Source organism: Mytilus galloprovincialis, chromosome 1 (genome assembly GCF_965363235.1).
Source record: "Mytilus galloprovincialis chromosome 1, xbMytGall1.hap1.1, whole genome shotgun sequence".
NCBI lineage: Eukaryota > Metazoa > Mollusca > Bivalvia > Mytilida > Mytilidae > Mytilus > Mytilus galloprovincialis.
In genome coordinates, this window is record NC_134838.1 from 116,568,084 (window position 1) to 116,589,697 (window position 21,614).

The 21,614-nt window shown below is 31.3% G+C and overlaps 2 protein-coding genes across 11 annotated transcripts in view; both read left to right on the forward strand.

Moving 5' to 3' along the window:
* LOC143053432 (nuclear receptor-binding protein-like) overlaps positions 1–2,187 on the forward strand; it is a 36,981-nt gene extending 34,794 nt beyond the window's left edge. For all 10 annotated transcript variants that reach the window (XM_076226220.1, XM_076226228.1, XM_076226234.1 and 7 more), the window contains one exon: positions 141–2,187. In XM_076226220.1, coding sequence (XP_076082335.1) covers positions 141–227 — 87 coding nt within the window. In that variant the 3' untranslated portion in view covers positions 228–2,187. The remainder of the gene's footprint in view (positions 1–140) is intronic.
* A 2,459-nt stretch (positions 2,188–4,646) lies between these two features.
* Positions 4,647–21,614, forward strand: part of LOC143053486 (regulator of MON1-CCZ1 complex-like) — a 33,102-nt gene continuing 16,134 nt past the window's right edge. The window contains exons 1-10 of the mRNA XM_076226296.1: positions 4,647–4,803; positions 11,033–11,109; positions 11,613–11,697; positions 12,947–13,009; positions 14,719–14,805; positions 15,221–15,292; positions 16,266–16,334; positions 17,100–17,203; positions 17,703–17,789; positions 18,893–18,998. Coding sequence (XP_076082411.1) covers positions 4,693–4,803; positions 11,033–11,109; positions 11,613–11,697; positions 12,947–13,009; positions 14,719–14,805; positions 15,221–15,292; positions 16,266–16,334; positions 17,100–17,203; positions 17,703–17,789; positions 18,893–18,998 — 861 coding nt within the window. The 5' untranslated portion in view covers positions 4,647–4,692. The remainder of the gene's footprint in view (positions 4,804–11,032; positions 11,110–11,612; positions 11,698–12,946; positions 13,010–14,718; positions 14,806–15,220; positions 15,293–16,265; positions 16,335–17,099; positions 17,204–17,702; positions 17,790–18,892; positions 18,999–21,614) is intronic.

Here is a 21,614-nt window from a genome sequence, read left to right on the forward strand (position 1 = left end):
GGAGTTTGCAAATAGACTATTGATTATAAAATTAATCACGTAAATTTTTTAATAAAACTTATTTATATATGCTTCCTATTTTTCTACAAATGTTCTAGAAGCTAGGTGTAAATTAACAAGATTTTGTTTGTGTTTTTCAGAGTGATGAAGAATTAATTGCAAAGTTGATAAATGATCAGCTGATGACAGTTTTACAGAAAACAAATATCCCTGTAGAAGGATCGTGATATATCCCTGTTGGTGTCATGTTTATTACGGAAATCTTACTAACATGATTATCATATGTTATAAAGTGTCACATGTTGTGTCCTACAGTCAGAGTACAACCACTGGTGATGTGACGCTGAACGGGGCCACACAAATTAAAAAAGACAGAACAATTTGGTGCTATTTACTAAAAGATGAAAATATTATCTTTTTGGTGGTTCAAAGTCAAATACTTATATGAACAGATTGTAATGAAGTATTATTGAGATATTTGTAATTTTATTTAAACATGAAAGTAAATTGTTCAAATCTATTTTAATGCAAATATTTCATGTCAAAATATTTTAGCATTGAGTGGCATTAAATTCTTTTCAACTATTGATTAAAATGAAAGTAGATTTCTTTTTAATTTAAGAAAAATTGGTTTGAAATTTTATTGGAAAATATATTGATGCACAGAATTTGATCAATGATGACATTACAGTTTTAAATAATTGGTGAATCTAAAATTCAAAGTTAGTCCTATTTTGTTCTTTTCCTTTGTACATATTGATTAAAAGTATTATGATTAATGAGGTTTGACTGTAATTGTCAATTGAAAAGAAAATTCCATCGGACTTTAAAAAAGCAGCCTATTTGATCACAAAACCTTTATTACACTTTTAAAGGTTTTTTTATAAAGGTACATTTTGCTTATTTTTCTGAAGAAAATGCCAATTGATTAAGTTTGATGTTATGTTATCGTAACTAATTCTAGGTATACCCCTTGTTAATTTATCTATCCTAAAATGTACATTGTCATATGGATTATTAAATGATAAGTTAAGATTTTTTTTGTGATGTCAAACCATGTTTTTTGTGTCTTTACAGATAAAAGCTTTGGAATATTCATATTATGCGTTCCAGACAAAAATGATTATTTGTTCTTTACTGTGCATTTATTTGAAAAATATTTAATGTAAAACAATGTGTGCTGAGAATAAGGAAAAATGTGCAATATTGGAAATTTTAGTATTTATTTAGTTACACTTTGAAAATGATAAAAAATTATGTATTTTAAGACAGGATCATTACATTATGTTTATACTAGAACACACCCGTGATATCGCGGGTCAGTGACTGAATTAATGTATATAACTGTGCGTATGCCTTATTTTAGTATTGGTATTGTCATCTGATAAAGTCATGCCGATTTTAAGATTCCGAGAGTTTTCTCTGCTTTCAAAATCTTTCTGTTTGAACCCGTCGACCTGGAACCTATCAATTATTGGTAATATTAATAATTTGGAAAACAAAAGGGCTTGAATGGAGTATTTTTTACTCAACAGTATACAGCAAAATTCTAAATATACCGTTTGGTAGTGCGTCTGTCAGATGCGGAACGTACAGATAAGGTAATAGGTAACAGGTGAATATACTATTGGTATCGGTGTCGGACTCGATCGGAACTTCTTAATTATTGGCAATATTAATTACGTGGAAAACAAATGGGCCTGCAGTGGTGTAATTTTTAATCAACACCATTGTACTATATTAGTTATATATAAAGTTGAATTCTTTGATTCATCGTTTTTACGTGATGACGGCTGACAAATTGGACCTCGTTATTTTAGTATTATAGATTCCCTGCTTTAGAAACTGCTAAAAACTACTAGCCAACAAAGGTCATTCCCTCTAAATTTTCGAAGTTGGTACTGCTTGTGAATCATTAAAGCAAAATAGATGATTGCTTAATTGTTTTGGTACAATATGTATGTAAAACATTGTCTCATTCCAGAGAAAAAATACAATATCCAGACAAAATGTATTCAGTTTGATAAAGATTTTCTACTGGTTCTTTCTGTGCTTTTGTTCAGTTAGTTTTTATCATTATTAGAAATGTTTATCTTATGATGCTGTTTAAACTTATTCTATATTGTTGATATCTTACAATGAGATTGTATTATAATCACAAAACATCAATAAACAAATGTTAATGCATTACGTCTTTTTTTTAACCCCAATGTTGATGTATATGTCATCCGTCCGTAACACTTCTGGTTTCAGGGTAATAACTTAAGTACTGACTAGCTACCACTCTGTGACAAGATACTTTTAATACATTATTATTTCTTTAAATACTTATTTTTATGGTTAAGGATAATTGACAAATTTTAATATATGCTGATCTACTAATTGTTAGAGAATATGATAGGAGCAGATGAAAATACCACAAAAATTAGCTACAACGAAATAGTTTATTTTTCTAATACCACAAAATTGATTGCAAAGAAAATAAATGAATGCACAGTGCTAGGATATATACTTAGTCAATTATTTAATATATTGCATATTATTGATTATTGAGCTTGAGATTTGTTTCTCCCATTTAAAAATCACTGAAAAGAAGAAAACATTCTTAGTATTACACCCTTGTTTCCCATGGAACCAAGTGTCCAAAGCTGATGCACCGGAAATAAAATGGCAAGTGATGTATAAATCATTACATGTGTTGGTATCTGTACCACTAACCTACCAAATAATGGGGAAAAATTGTTATGTTCAGATCTACAATATTCTTTTAAAAAAAATGAGATAATATGTGCAGAGTAAAAGGTGGAATACCAATTCATATTTGTTTGAAAACAATGAAGTTGTACTGAATATGGCAAATTGTCAAGTGTATCTTTCACATAACCATATGCATGATTAGGAAGAACATTTCCTTAGGGTGCAACATACTTTCCTAAAAAATAGACAAGTAGCTGCACAATATGACCATCTCTTAATCATCCAGAGTTAATAAAAATTGTTGATATATATTTACGGAAACCAAAGTGATTGTCATTGTCTCCTTCCGCCTAACTTTTTGGCAATTTTTGTCTAGCCTGTGATGAAAGATGCTGATAGTAAGATGTAGGTGTTGCTTTTTTTCAATTTTTTTTAGCGATGGCCTCAATAATTGTTAAGTTTTTTTGCATAAGTAGGTTTGAAATGAGCTTCTTTTGGTAGATCAATGCTATTTTCTTTATATTGCATTACTATCAGAACATATTAGTTTGATGGATATAATCTTTATGTCATGGTCTAGTGACTTGGAATTGATTAGCAATGTTGTATGTGCTGTCAATCAGATTTTTTTTTTTTTTATGCCCCACCTACGATAGTAGAGGGGCATTATGTTTTCTGGTCTGTGCGTCCGTTCGTCCATTCATCCGTCCGTTCGTCCGTCCGTCTGTCCCGCTTCAGGTTAAAGTTTTTGGTCAAGGTAGTTTTTGATGAAGTTGAAGTCCAATCAACTTGAAACTTAGTATACATGGGCCCTATGATATGATCTTTATAATTTTAATGCCAAATTAAGAGTTTTGACCCCAATTTTACGGTTCACTGAACATAGAAAATGATAGTGCAAATTTCAGGTTAAAGTTTTTGGTCAAGGTAGTTTTTGATAAAGTAGAAGTCCAATCAACTTGAAACTTAGTATACATGTTCCCTTTGATAAGATCATTCTAATTTTAATGCCAAATTAGAGAATTTATTCCAATTTCACGGTCCACTAAACATAGAAAATGATAGTGCGAGTGGGGCATCCGTGTACTGTGGACACATTCTTGTTTAATTTTATTTACAGACGAAACATATCTCTGTGTCTATAGCTTTTTTCTATTGCAAATAAGAAACCAAAATGATAAGGGACATTCTTTTTGGCTTATCACTTTCTAGTTCGCTCAGTGGCAGGGTGCCTTTCTATGTTCTAAAGTTATGTCCCTTTATAACTTTTTTATGCCATTATAAGGACACTTCACTCTCACACAAAGCTAAGAACCACAACAGGCATATAGAGGAAGAATTAGGAAGTCATTTACTATTCTAGAGTTGTGCTGCTTTAAGAATTGGAAAATTGCAAGGTGTTAGCAGGGGCAATCTATTTTTGTAACAACTCAGCCCTCCCCCTTTTTCAATCTTTGTTAGGGGACTAAAAATATAAACCTTCCTTCCCTGCTCAAAAGGTAAAGGTTCAATGAAGGTATTTTAATATTAAAATATTCTTATGGCATCAACCATACTAAGGGGACAGAATTTGATATTCTGGGGAAGGAGGGTCACAAGGATTTTTTAGGGGTAGGGGGTTGACTATTCATTTTCATCTGTCGCTACAACTGCTTATCTTTTCAGTGGTTCCACTGTTGAAAAATTCATGATTGATCACTGCATATTGTGTTGCAATATATTCATTTTCATTCTGTCTATTTATTATCTTCAATTACATTGTCAGGATATGCATTTACAAAATCCTCCTTCCCTTCCCTGCCCACCCAAAACTTATTATTCTCATCTTAATTAACTTTACTTTAAATTGTTCAAAGAAAACATACAAATAGAATATGTATGATAAAAGTACTATTAAATAAAGGATAGAGATGTCTTTTCGAGCGCACCTGTAATAGACTTTCGGAATATCTCTTGACTTTTGGTAAAGGAGGTGAAAACAGAAGAGAAGCAAAAATGGCACAACAAAACGATGGGTGTTTTTACATCGAACTTTGTAAAAACCCTATACGATTCGACCCAGTTGATAAAGTCACAAACGTATTCTATGACGACGCTAATAGACAGGTGAATGTACAACTAGAATGTTGTCTTTGAAGTCCGCACACTCTGTTTTGTCATAGCTTAGAAAATGACTATCTTTGATAACTTCATTTCAACATTTGTCTGCAAGGCCATATATGTCTAGAAATGTGTACACATGTGTATATATGTGTCTGGTACCTTGATTCAGTGTTGTTTCAACCAGTGACAGTCTTGTCTACCCTTTGTCATTGAAATCATGTTTTTATTTCAAATAAAATTGAGAATGGAAATGGGGAATGTGTCAAAGAGACAACAACCCGACCAAAATAAAAAAACACAACAGCAGAAGGTCACCAACAGGTCTTCAATGTAGCGAGAAATTCCCGCACCCGGAGGCGTCCTTCAGCTGGCCCCTAAACAAATATATACTAGTTCAGTGATAATGAACGCCATACTAATTTCCAAATTGTACACAAGAAACTAAAATTTAAATAATACAAGACTAACAAAGGCCAGAGGCTCCTGACTTGGGACAGGCGCAAAAAATGCGGTGGGGTTAAACATGTTTGTGAGATCTCAACCCTCCCCCTATACCTCTAACCAGTGTAGAAAAGTAAAAGCATAACAATACGCACATTAAAATTCAGTTCAAGAGAAGTCCGAGTCTGATGTCAGAAGATGTAACCAAAGAAAATAAACAAAATGACAATAATACATAAATAACAACAGACTACTAGCAGTTAACTGACATGCCAGCTCCAGACTTCAATTAAACTGACTGAAAGATTATGATTTCATCATATGAACATCAGGCACAATCCTTCCCGTAAGGGGTTTAGTATCATACCATCATAACATATATGAGAAGAACATAACCCGTGTCATGCCAACAACTGTTTTTAGAATAAATGTGTTTAGTTCCGACGCAAAGACCTTATCAGTGACTCAATATTAACGCCAAAATATGCAATCTTTAATGACTTGACAACAGTATAGTAATTATATCCCTTCTTAATAAGTCTATTCAAAGGTTTTGTAAGTTTATGAGGTGAATACTGACACCTTTGTGCTTTATAAAGAATATTTCCATAAAAAATTGGATGTGAAATACCTGAACGTATAAAAAGTCTGCATGTTGAGCTATATTTACGAATGATGTCTTTATACCGATGATAAAATTTAGTAAATGTTTTGACTAGTTTGTGATATCGAAAACCCTGGTGTAATAATTTTTCAGTAATACATAAATTTCTCTCGTTAAAATCTAAAACATTGTTACATACACGAGCGAATCGTACAAGTTGAGATATATAAACACCGTAAGATGGTGACAATGGAACGTCACCATCTAAAAACGGATAATTAACGATAGGAAATGAAAAATCATCCCTTTTATCATAAATTTTAGTATTCAGCTTTCCGTTAGTGATATAGATGGTCTTTTTTGGAGTTTTTGTAGTTTTTTTTTAATGAATAGGCCACGCATGCACCAGTTATAAAGGTATCAGGTACGTTCACCCTAATGACATGTTCGCCCTGTGTCCGTTCGCCCCGAGTTCGTTCGCCCATAGAGTCCATTCTCCTTACTTTAAAATATCAATATTCAGGGCATTGAAGTTGTTGAATATACTTATTCAGATATTTCTATGGTATATATTCTTATATTTAAAAGTTTATGGGCTGTTTTGGATCATTAGGATCATTAATTGTTTAATGACTAATAGTAAAAACAAACGTTTTGTTTTGATAAAATATTCAGCTTGAAATTAATAAAAACAATGATGTACGAACTGTAAATTATCATGAAACGGATTTTCAAGTTTATTTATTATAATACTCTGGGACTAGTCTCATTTGAACTGCATACATTCGTGATTGACTGAATACAATTATTTTGCTAACAAATATCAATAAAGATATATTAATACATATTGTATTCCAAGTATTCTGCTCTGCAAATCAAAGGGAAAATTATAAATTGATTGCGGCAATATAAATATTTTGTCAATTTTTCAACAAACTTTAACATATTTTGTTAAAATATTTAAAATTATGCGACTAGACAACAATTAGAAAAAAATAAAAATCAGGGCGAATGGACTCTGGGCGAACAGGTATCAGGGCGAATCAGTGCGAACGGACCCGGATTCAGTTATAGATCATCTTTATTCAGATGGAAAACTGGAAAACTTACAGAAGAAAGAAGAAGGTCTCACCGAAGTCATGGCTAAGTATTCATTTTGTTGATTGTGGCCATCAGGTTGGGGTTTTGCTTATTTTACGTAAACATGGTAATGTGTTAATAGTCTTAATGATAGAAGAATTCTAAATTTGTGCTCTTTTGCGTATAATTCCTGTTAGAATGTTTATGTTATAGGTCTCTGTAAGAATCCATTGTTCAATGATGTCATATACACAGATTGACCCAGGTCCAAAAAAAACCTTGATATTGGTGTATAAACCATGTTGCTATTTCGGAATCTGTGACACTATTGTGATGTCAGAATTTTACAGGAACCTTTGTGATGTCCAGTAATTTCAGACAAATTGCCTTAAAGATAAATCCCTCTATTGTTTATGCGCGTATACAAGCGCAACAGTACTATGCCGTCAGCGGTTTATGACGTTGCGTTTTCCGCGAACTGGAAACGTTTATTAGAGTTATTCCTCTTTGAGCCGATGGAGAGAGTGACAATCGTTTTGATAGGTTAATTTGCCGAGAAGAAAATGAAAATTGTTTTTATATAATAGACATGCTACGGAATTGGATAAAATATGTGAATGAAAAGAGAGTCTACTATACAGCAATCTAACAACAAAAATACACAAAAATGACTGTCAAGAAACGAAACAGAATCTGGATACTCGACAACAAGATGAGCCAATCAAATTATAATATAATACTGTTTTCTTTAATTTTCTACATGTATAGACTTTCGTAGGTTCTTAATTATATCGATATTTTACAAATCATTAAGAAAGTACGAAAATCATCAATCATTCTGGTCATGTCCTAAAAATTCAATGTATCTTTAGCATTAGGTACATTTATTTTTACACGAATATGAAAATTAGATTTCTGATAAACACCAACAAAACAGTTACCTAACGACGCATACATGTAAAACAAAGTACATCTAGAGAAGTTAACATATATGCTTCTAACATTGTAGGTTTTTTAAATGACCATTCCGAGTTTGTTCCTATTTACAAAGTTTGATATTTATGTACAAGGTGCGCAATTTTTGTATATATAAATAAACATAATCGTGTCTGTGTTTAAAAGTTGTCGGAATAAAGAATTACAGAGGAATGCATATGGAAAAAAATCAATTAACATGAGATTTGAGAACAGAGGTCGGACTCGGTTCTATTCATACTCACGGTGTGACAGCTGTATGAGTATACTTAGACTGAGTTTTTAGCAACATTACGGAATGTTTCGATATTCATAGATGCCTAACTTGAAGGATGAATGATCAAAACAGAAATGGTGCTAATTAGACCCCGTTAACACTTGCACGGAATTGAAATTAAATCGATCTCTGAAGAGCATCTCGCGTTTTTCGAACTTAAAAGTGGTTGCTGTTTACATATGTTACATATGTGTTTTTCATTCATTTTTTTTGTTATTTTCTAGTTTGAATTGTGTTACATTTGTCCTTTCGGGACCTTTTATAGCTGTATATGCTGTATGGGATTTGATCATTGTTGTAGGCCGTACGATGACCCATAGTTAATAATTTCCTGTGTCAATTGGTCATTTGTGGAGAACTGTGTTATTTGCAATCATACCACATCTCCTATTTTATTAATATATTTTCAGAAGAATAACGCAAAAATGTTGAATATATTTATTTGGTTTTTTTATTATCTCCATGGCACGTTCTGTCAAATCATTTGGGAATAAACACTGAAATCAGCTTTTTTTTTTTTTAAATATTTTTAAACTGACCATGCGCAGATTTATTTTCATATCTTCATAAAACGCTTGGAATGTTATATCGATTGATTGATTGAAAAGTCGATCGCGATGTATCTAAAGCGTTTTCACTTGAAGAAAAATCGGTCTTTTAAAACTACATCTGGAGATGGAAAGTTTACGTCCGATTGAAGATCGATCTTTCTCATTTTTGCAATACTAAAGATCGGCGATCTCAGAAATGATCGATCTGTATTGTTAGTGGAAACGGAGTCTTAGATTTCTAATGATTTTAGGTAATTATCATCAAATTAAAAAGGAACAACATTCTTAAACGAAATTAAAATTCATGATATCGGAAGCAAAATTATCTCTTGTCGTTCAGATATACTTTAATTGAACAATGATGTTATATAAAAATGTCTTCACTATTTTAAAAAGAATTTCTGTTCAACACATAAGCACTATGAATAACCTGAAATGAAATGTTCATAGAAGCATTCGTGTATACATTTGTACAACGCATTGTTTTCCAACCACCATCTTTATATTACATGTCTGTGATACTGACTGAAAACTAAGTACTTTCATGTGTAGATTAATGAGAATTTATTGTAGTTTAAAACAAACAAACAACAAAACAGCAAATAACGAGAACTGGGTTGTCCCAAATTTGTAAGAATATATCCTAAACCGGCCGAACGTCTTTCGACGTTGTTTTTAGAATTGGCGCAATGTGTTCCCGCAAATTCAAATTATTAACCCCTTTTTAGAAATATCTCTTTTTCCATTACGGTGACCCCATCTTTTTATTTCGTTATTTTGTTTAGATATAAACAACGCATATTCTATTGAAGACTCATGGAGAAATTATTGGTCAACTTTTTTAAAACTTACTTTTTTTATAGGTATTTCACAATAAAAAAAGGCGGGAAAACTATTATTGCAACTTATCGTTATTATTTTCCACTCCGAAAATGGTGATATTATTAAAATAGTTTGTATTAACAACTAGGTTAACAGAACAGACAAGTTTTTATTGGATACGAACTTTAAAAAAAATATTACACTGCTATATATATATATTGACTAGAAGTCCCAATTTCCAAATTCCGTGAAAAAGATGGCGTTTTAAATCGAAAAAGAGGTCGGTGACCCCATTTTTTTATTTGCTTATTTTAAAGCTGCTACCTAGCCTAAAGTAAAAATAAAATATAAAGAAGATATTATTGGTAGATCTGAATAGAAGGATTTGTCTTTAAGGTATATTTTGACGTCTTAAAAGGCTAATTTTTTTTGCTGTGATGCTACATGAACATGATGGAGGCGATTGCAAGCTTACTTTTCTGGAGGACTACATTTATACCTCAACCTCCACTTTACAGAATCTACCATATTAATTGATGATTTGTTCTCTTTCTGATCATTCATGAAATATTTTCTACTAAAGCAAACAACAGTCAATCTATCAAACCTTTTATTTATACTTGTACTTAGTATGGATATAAGAAGATGTTGTATGAATGCAAATGGGACTGTATTGTGGAAAAAATATTACTTTAGTAATGTTGTCTTTGCCATCAACCATTGTCAACAGATGATATTAGTAAATATTATGAATGTATTACAAGGATAACAGAAGCCAGAAAGAATACCTTTTATTTATTTCAAATAACAATATAATGTACATGAAAAGGATAACAGAAATTCCTGACATTGGGTTTTCAATCTTATTTGTTTTTAACTACAGAAATAACTCCTTCACCTAACTCAAATTCCTCAGAATAAACAGACTTCAAAGACAAAACAGCAACAATAACATATGGTACAGATAGCTTTACTTTGTACAGGCTCTAATGTGGTGGGGTAAAACAGTTTGCATACACACAAACCATCCCTTTATCTATGTAGGAACTAGACCATATGTTATAAAACTAAAACGCATACCGTTATTAAAACTGCTCATAACAAAAACCAACAGGATGACCACTTGCAAAATTATAAACAGCCACAACATAATTTGGAAAGATGAGTCAGTTGGAATGCTATATATTTGTATGAAAGATTACTCTAAATTTGTTTATATGTGACCACTTACAAGGAAATAAAAAGCCTGGACATAATTTTAAAAGCTGGAACAAATTGAATGTCTATTTGTAGGATTACATATGGTCTTTTTCGAAGAGACCACTTTTAGTTTGTTTATATGCAAAACAATGATTGATCAAAGACAAAAGAACTCTGAATTTACCATATACTATGCATTAAACCATTTTGTTATCTCACCAAAAAAAAAGGAAAACGGGGTTTATCGATTTTTTTCCATTGAACATTTAATATATGTTGCAGGTATTTGCAGTACGTTCCTGTGGAGCTATGGGGGTGGTGGTTAAAGGACCAAAAGATAGCAACTCTCTTACTTTCAGGTTGTACATTATATTTGAAAGAAATTTGAAATTATGATTTAATTTGCAAATTTTATATATTTGTATCGTTTTTAAAATTATTGTCCGATAAGATCATCACTTGTTAGAATTTGCTATCCAATATTTAAGGTAAAAATGGTAAAGTAAACATACATGAAGCAAAACTTTATCCTGCAATATACCAGAAGATAAGTGCTTTACCATGTTTACAATGTTTACTTACTGTTCTTTATTTTGAAAGTCACTAACATTTGTGTCTTGTTCTGAACACAAGGAGCATTTGAGAAATATAAGTTCAAGAATGGTCGACTTATGTAAACAGAAAATTTGGTTTGATGTCAATTTGGCAGCTCATTTCTTTTCTTAGTTTTACTGTACACTTATTTGTAACCCTTTGTTAAGATGGCTTTATGTTATACAACAGAAAAAAACATATTATCTAAATACATTTACAAATGAAGGTTCATGTTTTAACAATAATTAAAATAATTTTGTTTTCACAGAATGGAAAGCAGAGGAGATGTTTTATCTATAAAATTTTCTGCAGACAAAAGAATTCTAGGTGTACAAAGATCACAAAAATCAGTTGTAAGTACTATTAGTTATATTCTTTCTATGATTGGTTCTTCAGTGCAGTATTATGAATGATATATACCGGTATGTACTTGTATAATACAGAAAATACTTAAATGCCTTCCCTTACCAAATGTCAATTTCTTCAAGCAAATAGATAAAAAAAAATATGGTTGGATACATGTATATGAATGCATAAAAATTGTCGGATATCAAGAATTCCTTTTAAATAGAATATTTAATTAGAATCTCTACATTTGTATATACAGTGACAAATATGAAAGTTTTAAACTGGTCTGCATTCCCTCTAAATATTGAAATAATTGGTAAATGGGGATGTTGGTTAGGTTAATTTCTTTCTAAAAGTCTTTAATTGATGCAAGTAAGCATGGCTTTGACATAACTTTTCTGGAATCAACTGCCTCAGTTATTTAATGAAATAGATAAAGAAAAGTATAAAGATTTATATTTTAGAAGGTAGAAAGAATACCTAGATGCTTTATATCTAGTATGCTGATAGATTACCGTATGTTACGAAGTTTCTATCTGTCATTTGTCCATTGTCCTTGACTTCATTATCATGGGTCAGTGATTGCTTTAAAAAAAATGCTTTAAAAAAAAATGAGTTGTTTTTCATGTGAATTTCTCACTTATTACGAGTCAGTCATAGGGTAACTTCATTTGGTTGTAAATAGGTTTCTTACAATGTCTACATGTCCGTCAGACAGGGTGAACTATTTACCTGACCTTGTTCTCATTTCATGAATCAGTGATCAAGGTTAAAGTTGATTAGGTCTGTTTCTCGAATATTATAAGCAAACGGTCAACTATATGTGGTGTATCAAATGATTGTCATGGGTACATGTCAGTCTTGTTGGTTCAATCTGACCTTGACCTCAATTTTGCACTTCTGTAGTTTAGTTATAGGATGGGATCTGTTCCCTTCTAACTTTATACATGTACATTATTGACCAACAATGTTTGTTATGTCTGTAGGTTGTAAGGAGTCAAAATATTTCTGACCGTCCCAAGTTTTACCTTAGAAATTATACATGATATATTAAAAAATACTTTGTATTGGATTTGACTACATAAATATGTGCACCTCACTGGTTTCAATTGAAATTCGTAAAAGAGAGTTCATTGTCCTTTACAATAATTCATATATTACACCTGGCAAGACAATCAGTGTGTCAAATCTTCTTTTATGTTCACAATTTTAACGATGAAGTCTGTGGTACCTTATACCTTATACTACTTTCAGGAATTTATAAATTTTTCACGTGATGGAACAACAGATCAATTAGAATACTCACAGACATGTAAGGTAAGCTGTAAACAGGTCTAACTATTATTGTTTTCCTGTACACGATGTAATGATACCATAACTTACTTTTCTTATACACTCTAGAAAATATATAAAGTATAATCCTGTTACTGTTCCTGTTCCATATTTTTGTACAATTTTGATGTGAAATTTGCCTGAACTAAACATTTTTATCATCAAATTTCTTTTTACGAATTAGATAGGTATTGTGTTAACTTAAGTCAAATTACTTAATGTTTGCAATCTTTTATAACTGTTTAAACAAAAAGAAATTAAATAAAACATTTTCAATGGTGGTGTTTAACCCTGATGAGGGTCTCACATTGTCTGTAAACTTTTCCCAAAACATTGCTTACTTTTAAGCTCTGAAAGGTCCAAAGGACCAGTATGAGCTATTGTAATCACTTGATGTCCTTTGTCCTTTAACTTTAACAAAAATATTCAACTCTGATACAACTTTGCAAAAAGGAACCAACTCTTGTTTTAGCAATCTCACATACCAACCACCATGGCTGCAAAGGCTTAAAATAAAACACAGGGGTAAAATTCCAGTATTTTCAATCATGTTGACAATAGTAAGCTGAAGTCTCTTTTCGCATGTCAACCAACATTGTCGCCAAGGCTTAAACAGATTATATTATTCTCTTATATCATAAATTCTTTATTGGAAGAGTAAACTGACAGGGGCAAAAAAGTTGATCTATCCATAGTCCATATTTATTTTAAAAAAAAGTCAGATGACTCCTGATTGGAGTAATTAACCCTGAAGTACAAAATTTTACATATTTTTTTTATGATAATGATCATCAAAGAATTCTTCTTTTAACTCAACATTCATTTCTGCTCAATTAAGTATAAATCCTCTGAAAGGGTGCTTATGATGAAGTGTATTTGTATTACAGGTTTATGAATTTGTAAGTGACATTTGACTCAATAATTAAAAAAAATTCCAAAGAGAAATTTCTTGTCATGTGAAAGCATATACTATCATTGAATTGCCAGTGGGACTTTGTTAGATGGCCAAAGAGACTGTTTACTAAAAATAAAAAATATGACAATATTACTAACATTTTAGTTTGATCAATTTCTTAAAACAATAACCCATATTTATATTACATGCATGTGCATGATCAGCTCTGATTTTATGTGGGATATTTACTTTGTACAACATTTCCTTTTGAATTTGCATTTTTCTGTGACCACTAAATATGATGTGAAAACTTCTATTGGTTTATATAGTATTAGTATTACAAAAATTGAATGAACAAGTTAAAGAGTAAAGTCAACTTCTGTCATAGATTTGTGCACTCTTAGTATAATCAACAATTACTTCTTGAACAATCAGCAACTTTTATTACCCAGTACATTGAATTTCCCATAATGCATCATACTATTTGACACGGTAAACACAATCTTTGCTATTTGAAAAAGTAAGGCTGAACAGTTGAGAATTAAAAAAATAATTCATGTAAGTCTGTGATTTTTTGTTGATTTTACCCATTTGTAGACTTTATATTAATTGAAATTTTTATCTCAAACATACCTTATAACCTTTATTTGAAATGTGTTTATTTACAATCTTAATAAAATTAATTAATCTTTTTTAACACAGAAAAAAAACAGCATATATTATTGACCCTCCATAAATCACTCTCCATATAAACGATTCTCATTTTTACAGTATGTATGTGTCTTGTTCTATTTTGTAGGGCAGATCTACAATTATTAATGGATTTGTGTGGACAGCAATTAATGAAATATGTTTTATAACAGATCACGGAATAGAATTTTATCAGGTAAATTCAGCAAAATACAAATTAACATACTTTTGTTGCATTTGACATTTCTTCAGACAGACTGAAGGTCCAAAGTTCCCAATATAATATCTCTGGGTAAAACGTAATGGTTAAACTAAATTGTTCATGACTTTAATCTTATGTATATTTTGTTGGTCCACTGATAGAGATGATCTAATATGAAAAATATGAAACCATTCAATGAGAAAACTATTTACAGCTGTGTAACTTTGTTTGAGATGGATATTTCCCAGTTTATAAGAATTCTATGAGGAATAGAGTTTTGTTCATCTATTTAAATGACCTACAAATGTTCAATAAGACATACATATTTGAAAATTTAATTGTTGAGGGTTTTAATTTGTGATCAGGGAAAAATGTCTTTTTTGTTTTAATTTTTGGATTTGATTTATAGGTAACTCCTGAAAGACGAACACTTAAGTGTTTAAAGACTATAAATGTTAGTGTTGTATGGCATAAATGGCTGGTAAGTATAGAATATGTATGATTTTGTTGATAAAACATCAAACCTTTCTCAAACTTTGGAAGTAATTCAGAAAAATGTCTCTGCACCAAAAATGTCATGAAATATTGTTACAGGGACAAAACCACAAGGTCTTATGCTTTGAAGTTAGATTCTTGTTTTGGTGTTGAGGTATAAAACAGGTTAATACATTTTAGAAGTTACTAGAACACACCTGCGAAATCGCGGACATTCAGAGCGTAGTTTAAAGTATGTAAATTAAAGTGTTGTTGGAAGAATTTTGTAAAATACTGAATGACTGAAGAATTTCAGAAAAGTTATCAAAAGTTCACATAAATAATTTTAGCCCTTATCTGTATATTATGAACATTCATTACTATATAAATAAAGTGTATTTACTTTCAATTCTAAGTTTACTAATCGATCCATGGTGGTCATTGATATAGTATACAGACCCTCTCTATTTAATAAACTCTGTGACTGCCGTGGATAGTAAACTTGAAAATGATAGCAGATAAAATTCTGAAAATACACTTTATTCGTAGTAAATATATGTTCAAAGTATACAGAAAAACACAAGCCGGAAGTCTAATCTGACTTTAAATTTCGTCCAATGACAGGACAATATCGGATGCCTTTTTTCCTGTTTTTCTCCCAAAATAACTCAATCTGAATAATCATATGAATGGATGACAAATGCGACTATGCACTGTACCTATAGGACACAGAGGCGTGTTGATTAATTTATTGTGGAAAGAAGAGAAGCGACACACAAAATGAGGTCTTCTCGTTTAATAGTATAGATGAAAGAAAAGACAATCATACAACCCCATGCTCATTTTTCTCAACACTGAAACACTTTCCTCCTAACAATAAGTTTACAATTCATTTTGCACAAAAGTTAACTTTATTAAAACATGCTATACCCCCCAATACAGTACACACATTTTTAAATACATTTTTATTGTTATTGTAGGCTGAAAGCAATTTGCTGTTGATTGCCTCTGGTAGCCTTAGCAACACATTGAATCCTTTTTATTTTCGAGTAAGTATATTGAATATTTTTAGTTTTAAAAATTTGGAAAAGTGTTTCAATGATAATATATATATCATTATCATTCCTCATTGCAAATCTCTGGAGGATGTTTGATGAAGATACTATAGCTCATTATCACTGAACTAGTATATATTTATTTAAGGCCAGCTGAAGGACGCCTCCGGGTGCGGGAATTTCTCGCTACATTGAAGGCCTGTTGGTGACCTTCTGCTGTTGTTTTTTTCTATGGTCGGGTTGTTGTCTCTTAGGCATATTCCCCATTTCCATTCTCAATTTTATCCTCATTAGTTTCAAAACATTGTATTAGTGCTTGAAATAATGCTGAAGAAGTATTTTTGATACTGACTGGCATATGGAAGTTTTTACCGTTATATCACTTTTCATCAACCTGTGATGTCAATATTAGTCCAAGAGTGATATGAAAAATACTTATAGCATATTATCTTACCTGAGCTTATGGGTTTTGCCTATTATCTAACTGTAAACAGCAAAAATGATGAGGTTACTGAAAAGGACTCTTAATAACCCATTCGCTTTACTCAGAGGAAAATTCAAAATCAATCAAATAGCAAAATCAAAAAGTAAAGCGCATTAAACGAATTGATAACAACTGTCATATTCCTGACTCTTATGTAATTAATAATAAGTGATCACTGATGTTGATAAAGACCATACATTTTTATATGTATCAAATATTCAGACTGTATTGATAACAACTATTTGATCAAATGAAGTACATGTATTTGTTTACAGGCAGGATCTGTGATTAAATTACCAAAGTTTGAAGTAGATCTTCCAGTTGTTCCAAAACAGACAAAACCTAATTTAATGGAAAGAGATGTTTCTATGGCAACTATGTAAGTAACTTTGACTGAAACTTCACTCCATGCTCATGTCCCAAGTAAAAAACCACATAATTGGTTTTCCTTGGTAATATCTTTATGTTTTTTGTCAATTGGAGACTTGAATGTTGATGGCAGTTTTTTAATAGTATCTTTAAGATTTATGAACAACTTTTCTATACTTAAGATCACTTTAAAGCTTGATATTGTGTATTAGCAATTTATCACTTGTTTTTCCCCCTTTGTAATGCATGTAAGACATATGTAAAGAATAGTTCAATTTTAACTCATATTTCTTGAAAATAGGTCAAGGTCAGGTAAGACTTCATGCACAGAAGAGCTATAGTATCTTCATCAAACATCCTCCAGAGATTTGCAATGAGGAAGCTTGAATGTATTCAATTAAAGATAGAACAATCAGAGATATATAAGCATTGAAGTAAAATTTGTTAAATATTATACTGTAGGTTTTATTTTATAACCTTTTCTGAATTTGATTAATTTCTACTTTTAGATATAACCAGTTATATATTGTAATACTCAGACATCAACCAAGACCTGGATCACAAGGAGCTGAAATTGTATTGTACCAAATATCAAGGTATTCTTATTTGCCATATGTATTTGGTTTACATGCATATAGATAAGCATGCAATTGTCAATCAATCATAATTAAAGTAATATCATACTGCAAAATGGGTAAAGGAAAAAAAAGAAGTATTCCTAGCTTGCAATTGCTGTCATAATATAGTTTTTTTTTCATTGTTTTATTCAACTCACCATATGGAGCTTAAAATTAGATTCTACCACTCACTGCATTGGGAGTGATATGATATTTATCCACAGTTAAATTTTCTAATTTTAAACGAGAGGCTTTCCAAGCATTTTTAATATATAAAATTTAACTGTCGAGAGTGGAAGATATAGTATTGCAAGAGATTTGGTGGTGGAATCTGTTTCTCTAATGAATTTACACTATATACAGACAATCTTAATCCTTTTATTCAAACAACCTGCATAAAGATGTGTTCTTTCATCAGGCATGGTCACCTTTTTTTCATGACTTCACAATATGAATCTCAGAAAAAAGGAAAAATAAAAGATAATTATAATTTAAATCATTTTAGAATATTTTATTTATCTTACATCATAAGTCACAGAATGGGAGACATATACAAATATAATGGTGGTGGTGATTGTGTTCGCTAATTGTAAAAATTAATGTGATTGAGGATGGGAATTTTAACTACCATTGGAATATGAGGGTATGCTGGAATCTGGCAGAAATATTGCAATGCAACAGGCCAGCATCATACTCTTACATCACACTTAGCCAGAACAAACATTACTCTGTAGCACAGGTTTTACATGTGTTTTAATTTTCATCTTAGAGTATGGGTAGATATTTTTTGCCTCTCCCAGACATCTGTAACCAAATTTGTATGTTGAGGTATTCTCCTGTGCAGAATCTATTGGAGCAAATGTCCACAAACTTTTTATATTTTAGCAATTAATATTATTCAAAATGAAAAAGACACAATTGTGACTAAATTAGCAGTTATTTGGAGATTTAAATTGAATTGAAAATGAAAAATCATAAAACTTCAAAAATCAAGATGAACACTTTTACTTAAAATAAATGTAACAAATTTAAGTGACAATGTTTTTATTGTGTAAATTAGATATTCAATTATTTAATTTTAGGGACACACCAGCACGTAAAACAGATGTTTTAAGATTAGATATGAGTGGAAGATTCGCTATAAATGTTTCTGATAATTTAATAGTGGTACATCATCAAGCTTCAAAGGTATAATATTTTATGGAACGCCACAGCTGTCTTATGTGGAACTTTGATATTACTTTATGTTGTTTTATTATTACTTAATGATATTTTGTCTTTACTTCATATGGTTTTGACATTATGTAATGATGTTTTAATATAACTCAATACAGAATAGTCATTACTTAATGATATTTCAATATTACACGATATGGTTTTGTATTGACTTATATAGTTTTGTCATTACTCAATATGGTTTTGTCATTACTCGATGTGGTTTCACCATTATTTAATATGGTTGTTTCATGAGTCAATGTGGTTTTAACATTACTTGATGTGTATGTGACATAACGTAATGCAGTTGTTTTATTACTGTTGAGAATATAATGCAAACGTTAACGTTGTGTTTCCCGTATTTACGTCTTATGTTTATGACATTACTTTGTACCTTTGTATTGGCGCCTTCGATACAGATTTTGAGCATAAAAGTAACACAACGCAAAGTATCGAGTTTTATTCATTTATTACAACACAATTACATAATGTGGTTTTGTTATTTCGTAATGATGATTTGTCTATTCTTTATATGGTTTTAACATTACGTAATGATGTTTCAAAATTTGATGATTTTACACTACTTGATGTGTTTGTTTCATTCTTTGATGTGGTCTTGTCATTCTTTGATGTGGTTATCCCATTACTTGATGAGGTAAAACCATGTGACCAATTTGGAAAAACCTGTTCTATTTTTTAGATAGATTTCCATGTTGTATGTGCCTTGAATGTCTGTGGCCATCCATCTAATAAGGTTCAAATTAAAGTTCAGGTTACTGTTTGAGTTAAACTTTGAGTTAGTTTTCGAATTCAAGTCATGCTTAGAATTAAAGTCCTAGTTAGCATTGAGTTTCGAGATGAACTTTGAGTTTCGAGCTGGACTTCGAGTTTGAGTCACATTTAAAGGCAGAGTTCTAGTTACAACTTTGAATTTGAGTCACTTCTTGAGGTAGAGTTTGAGTTAGATTCGAATTTAAGTCTCGTTTAGATTTATTAAGATTTCGAGTTGAAATTCAAGCTATTTTATATGTCTTTTTAAGTTCATAATTAAATTTTCTATCGCGGAAAAAGGGCTTTTGCTCGGGCTTCCGAAAAGAGGACTCCGGGATATGCGTACTAAATAAACAATGTTGCAGTATACAAAACGCAACATAGAAGTTGATATAAAGTTAAATGTGGTGTGATTGCCAATGAGACAACTATCCACCAGAGTTTAAATGCAGTGGATGTAAGAAATCATAAATAGGCAACCGTATAGCCTTCAACACTCTGTATAGCTACAAAAGGCCACCATGCACTGTTTTTTAACAGATTTCAATCTGTTGTTTGTTTAATGTGCTCTGGATGGGTATCACCAAATATTAAGTTCAAATTAAATTTCGAGTGGTTGTTCAGTGTTATTTGGTATGAAAAAGGGGAACGGCAGACAATAATAAAAAAATAAAATCATAAAAATTGTACAGTATTTCGGCGATAATTGGGATATCCCCAAACCACTTGGTCCTGGTATTTGATCTTAAGTTCTTAACTAGAAGCAGCATTATAATAAACTAATTAGATGGATGGCCACACTCATTCAAGGCACATACAACATGGAAATCTATCTAAAAATAGAACAGGTTTTTCCAAATTGGTCACATGGTTTTACCTCATCAAGTAATGGGATAACCACATCAAAGAATGACAGGACCACATCAAAGAATGACAAGACCACATCAAATAATGAAACAAACACATCAAGTAGTGTAAAATCGTCAAATTTTGAAACATCATTACGTAATGTTAAAACCATATAAAGAATAGACAAATCATCATTACGAAATAACAAAACCACATCATGTAATGAAACAACTACATTACGTTATGTCACATACACATCAAGTAATGTTAAAACCACATTGGCTAATGACACAACTATATTAAATAATGGTGAAGCCACATTGAGTAATGACAAAACTATATTGAGTAATGACAAAACTATATTGAGTAATGACAAAACTATATCAAGTTAATTCGAAACCATATTGTGTAATATTGAAATATCACTAAGTAATAAAATTGAGAATGGAAATGGGGAATGTGCCAAAGAGACAACAACCTGACCATAGAAAAAAACAACAGCAGAAGGTCACCAACAGGTCTTCAATGTAGCGAGAAATTCCCGCACCCGGAGGCGTCCTTCAGCTGGCCCCTAAACAAATATATACTAGTGCAGTGATAATGAACGCCATACTAATTTCCAAATTGTACACAAGAAACTAAAATTAAAATAATACAAGACTAACAAAGGCCAGAGCTCCTGACTTGGGACAGGCGCAAAAATGCGGCGGGGTTAAACATGTTTGTGAGATCTCAACCCTCCCCCTATACCTCTAGCCAATGTAGAAAAGTAAACGCATAACAATACGCACATTAAAATTCAGTCCAAGAGATGTCCGAGTCTGATGTCAGAAGATGTAACCAAAGAAAATAAACAAAATGACAATAATACATAAATAACAACAGACTACTAGCAGTTAACTGACATGCCAGCTCCAGACTTCAATTAAACTGACTGAAAGATTATGATTTCATCATATGAACATCAGG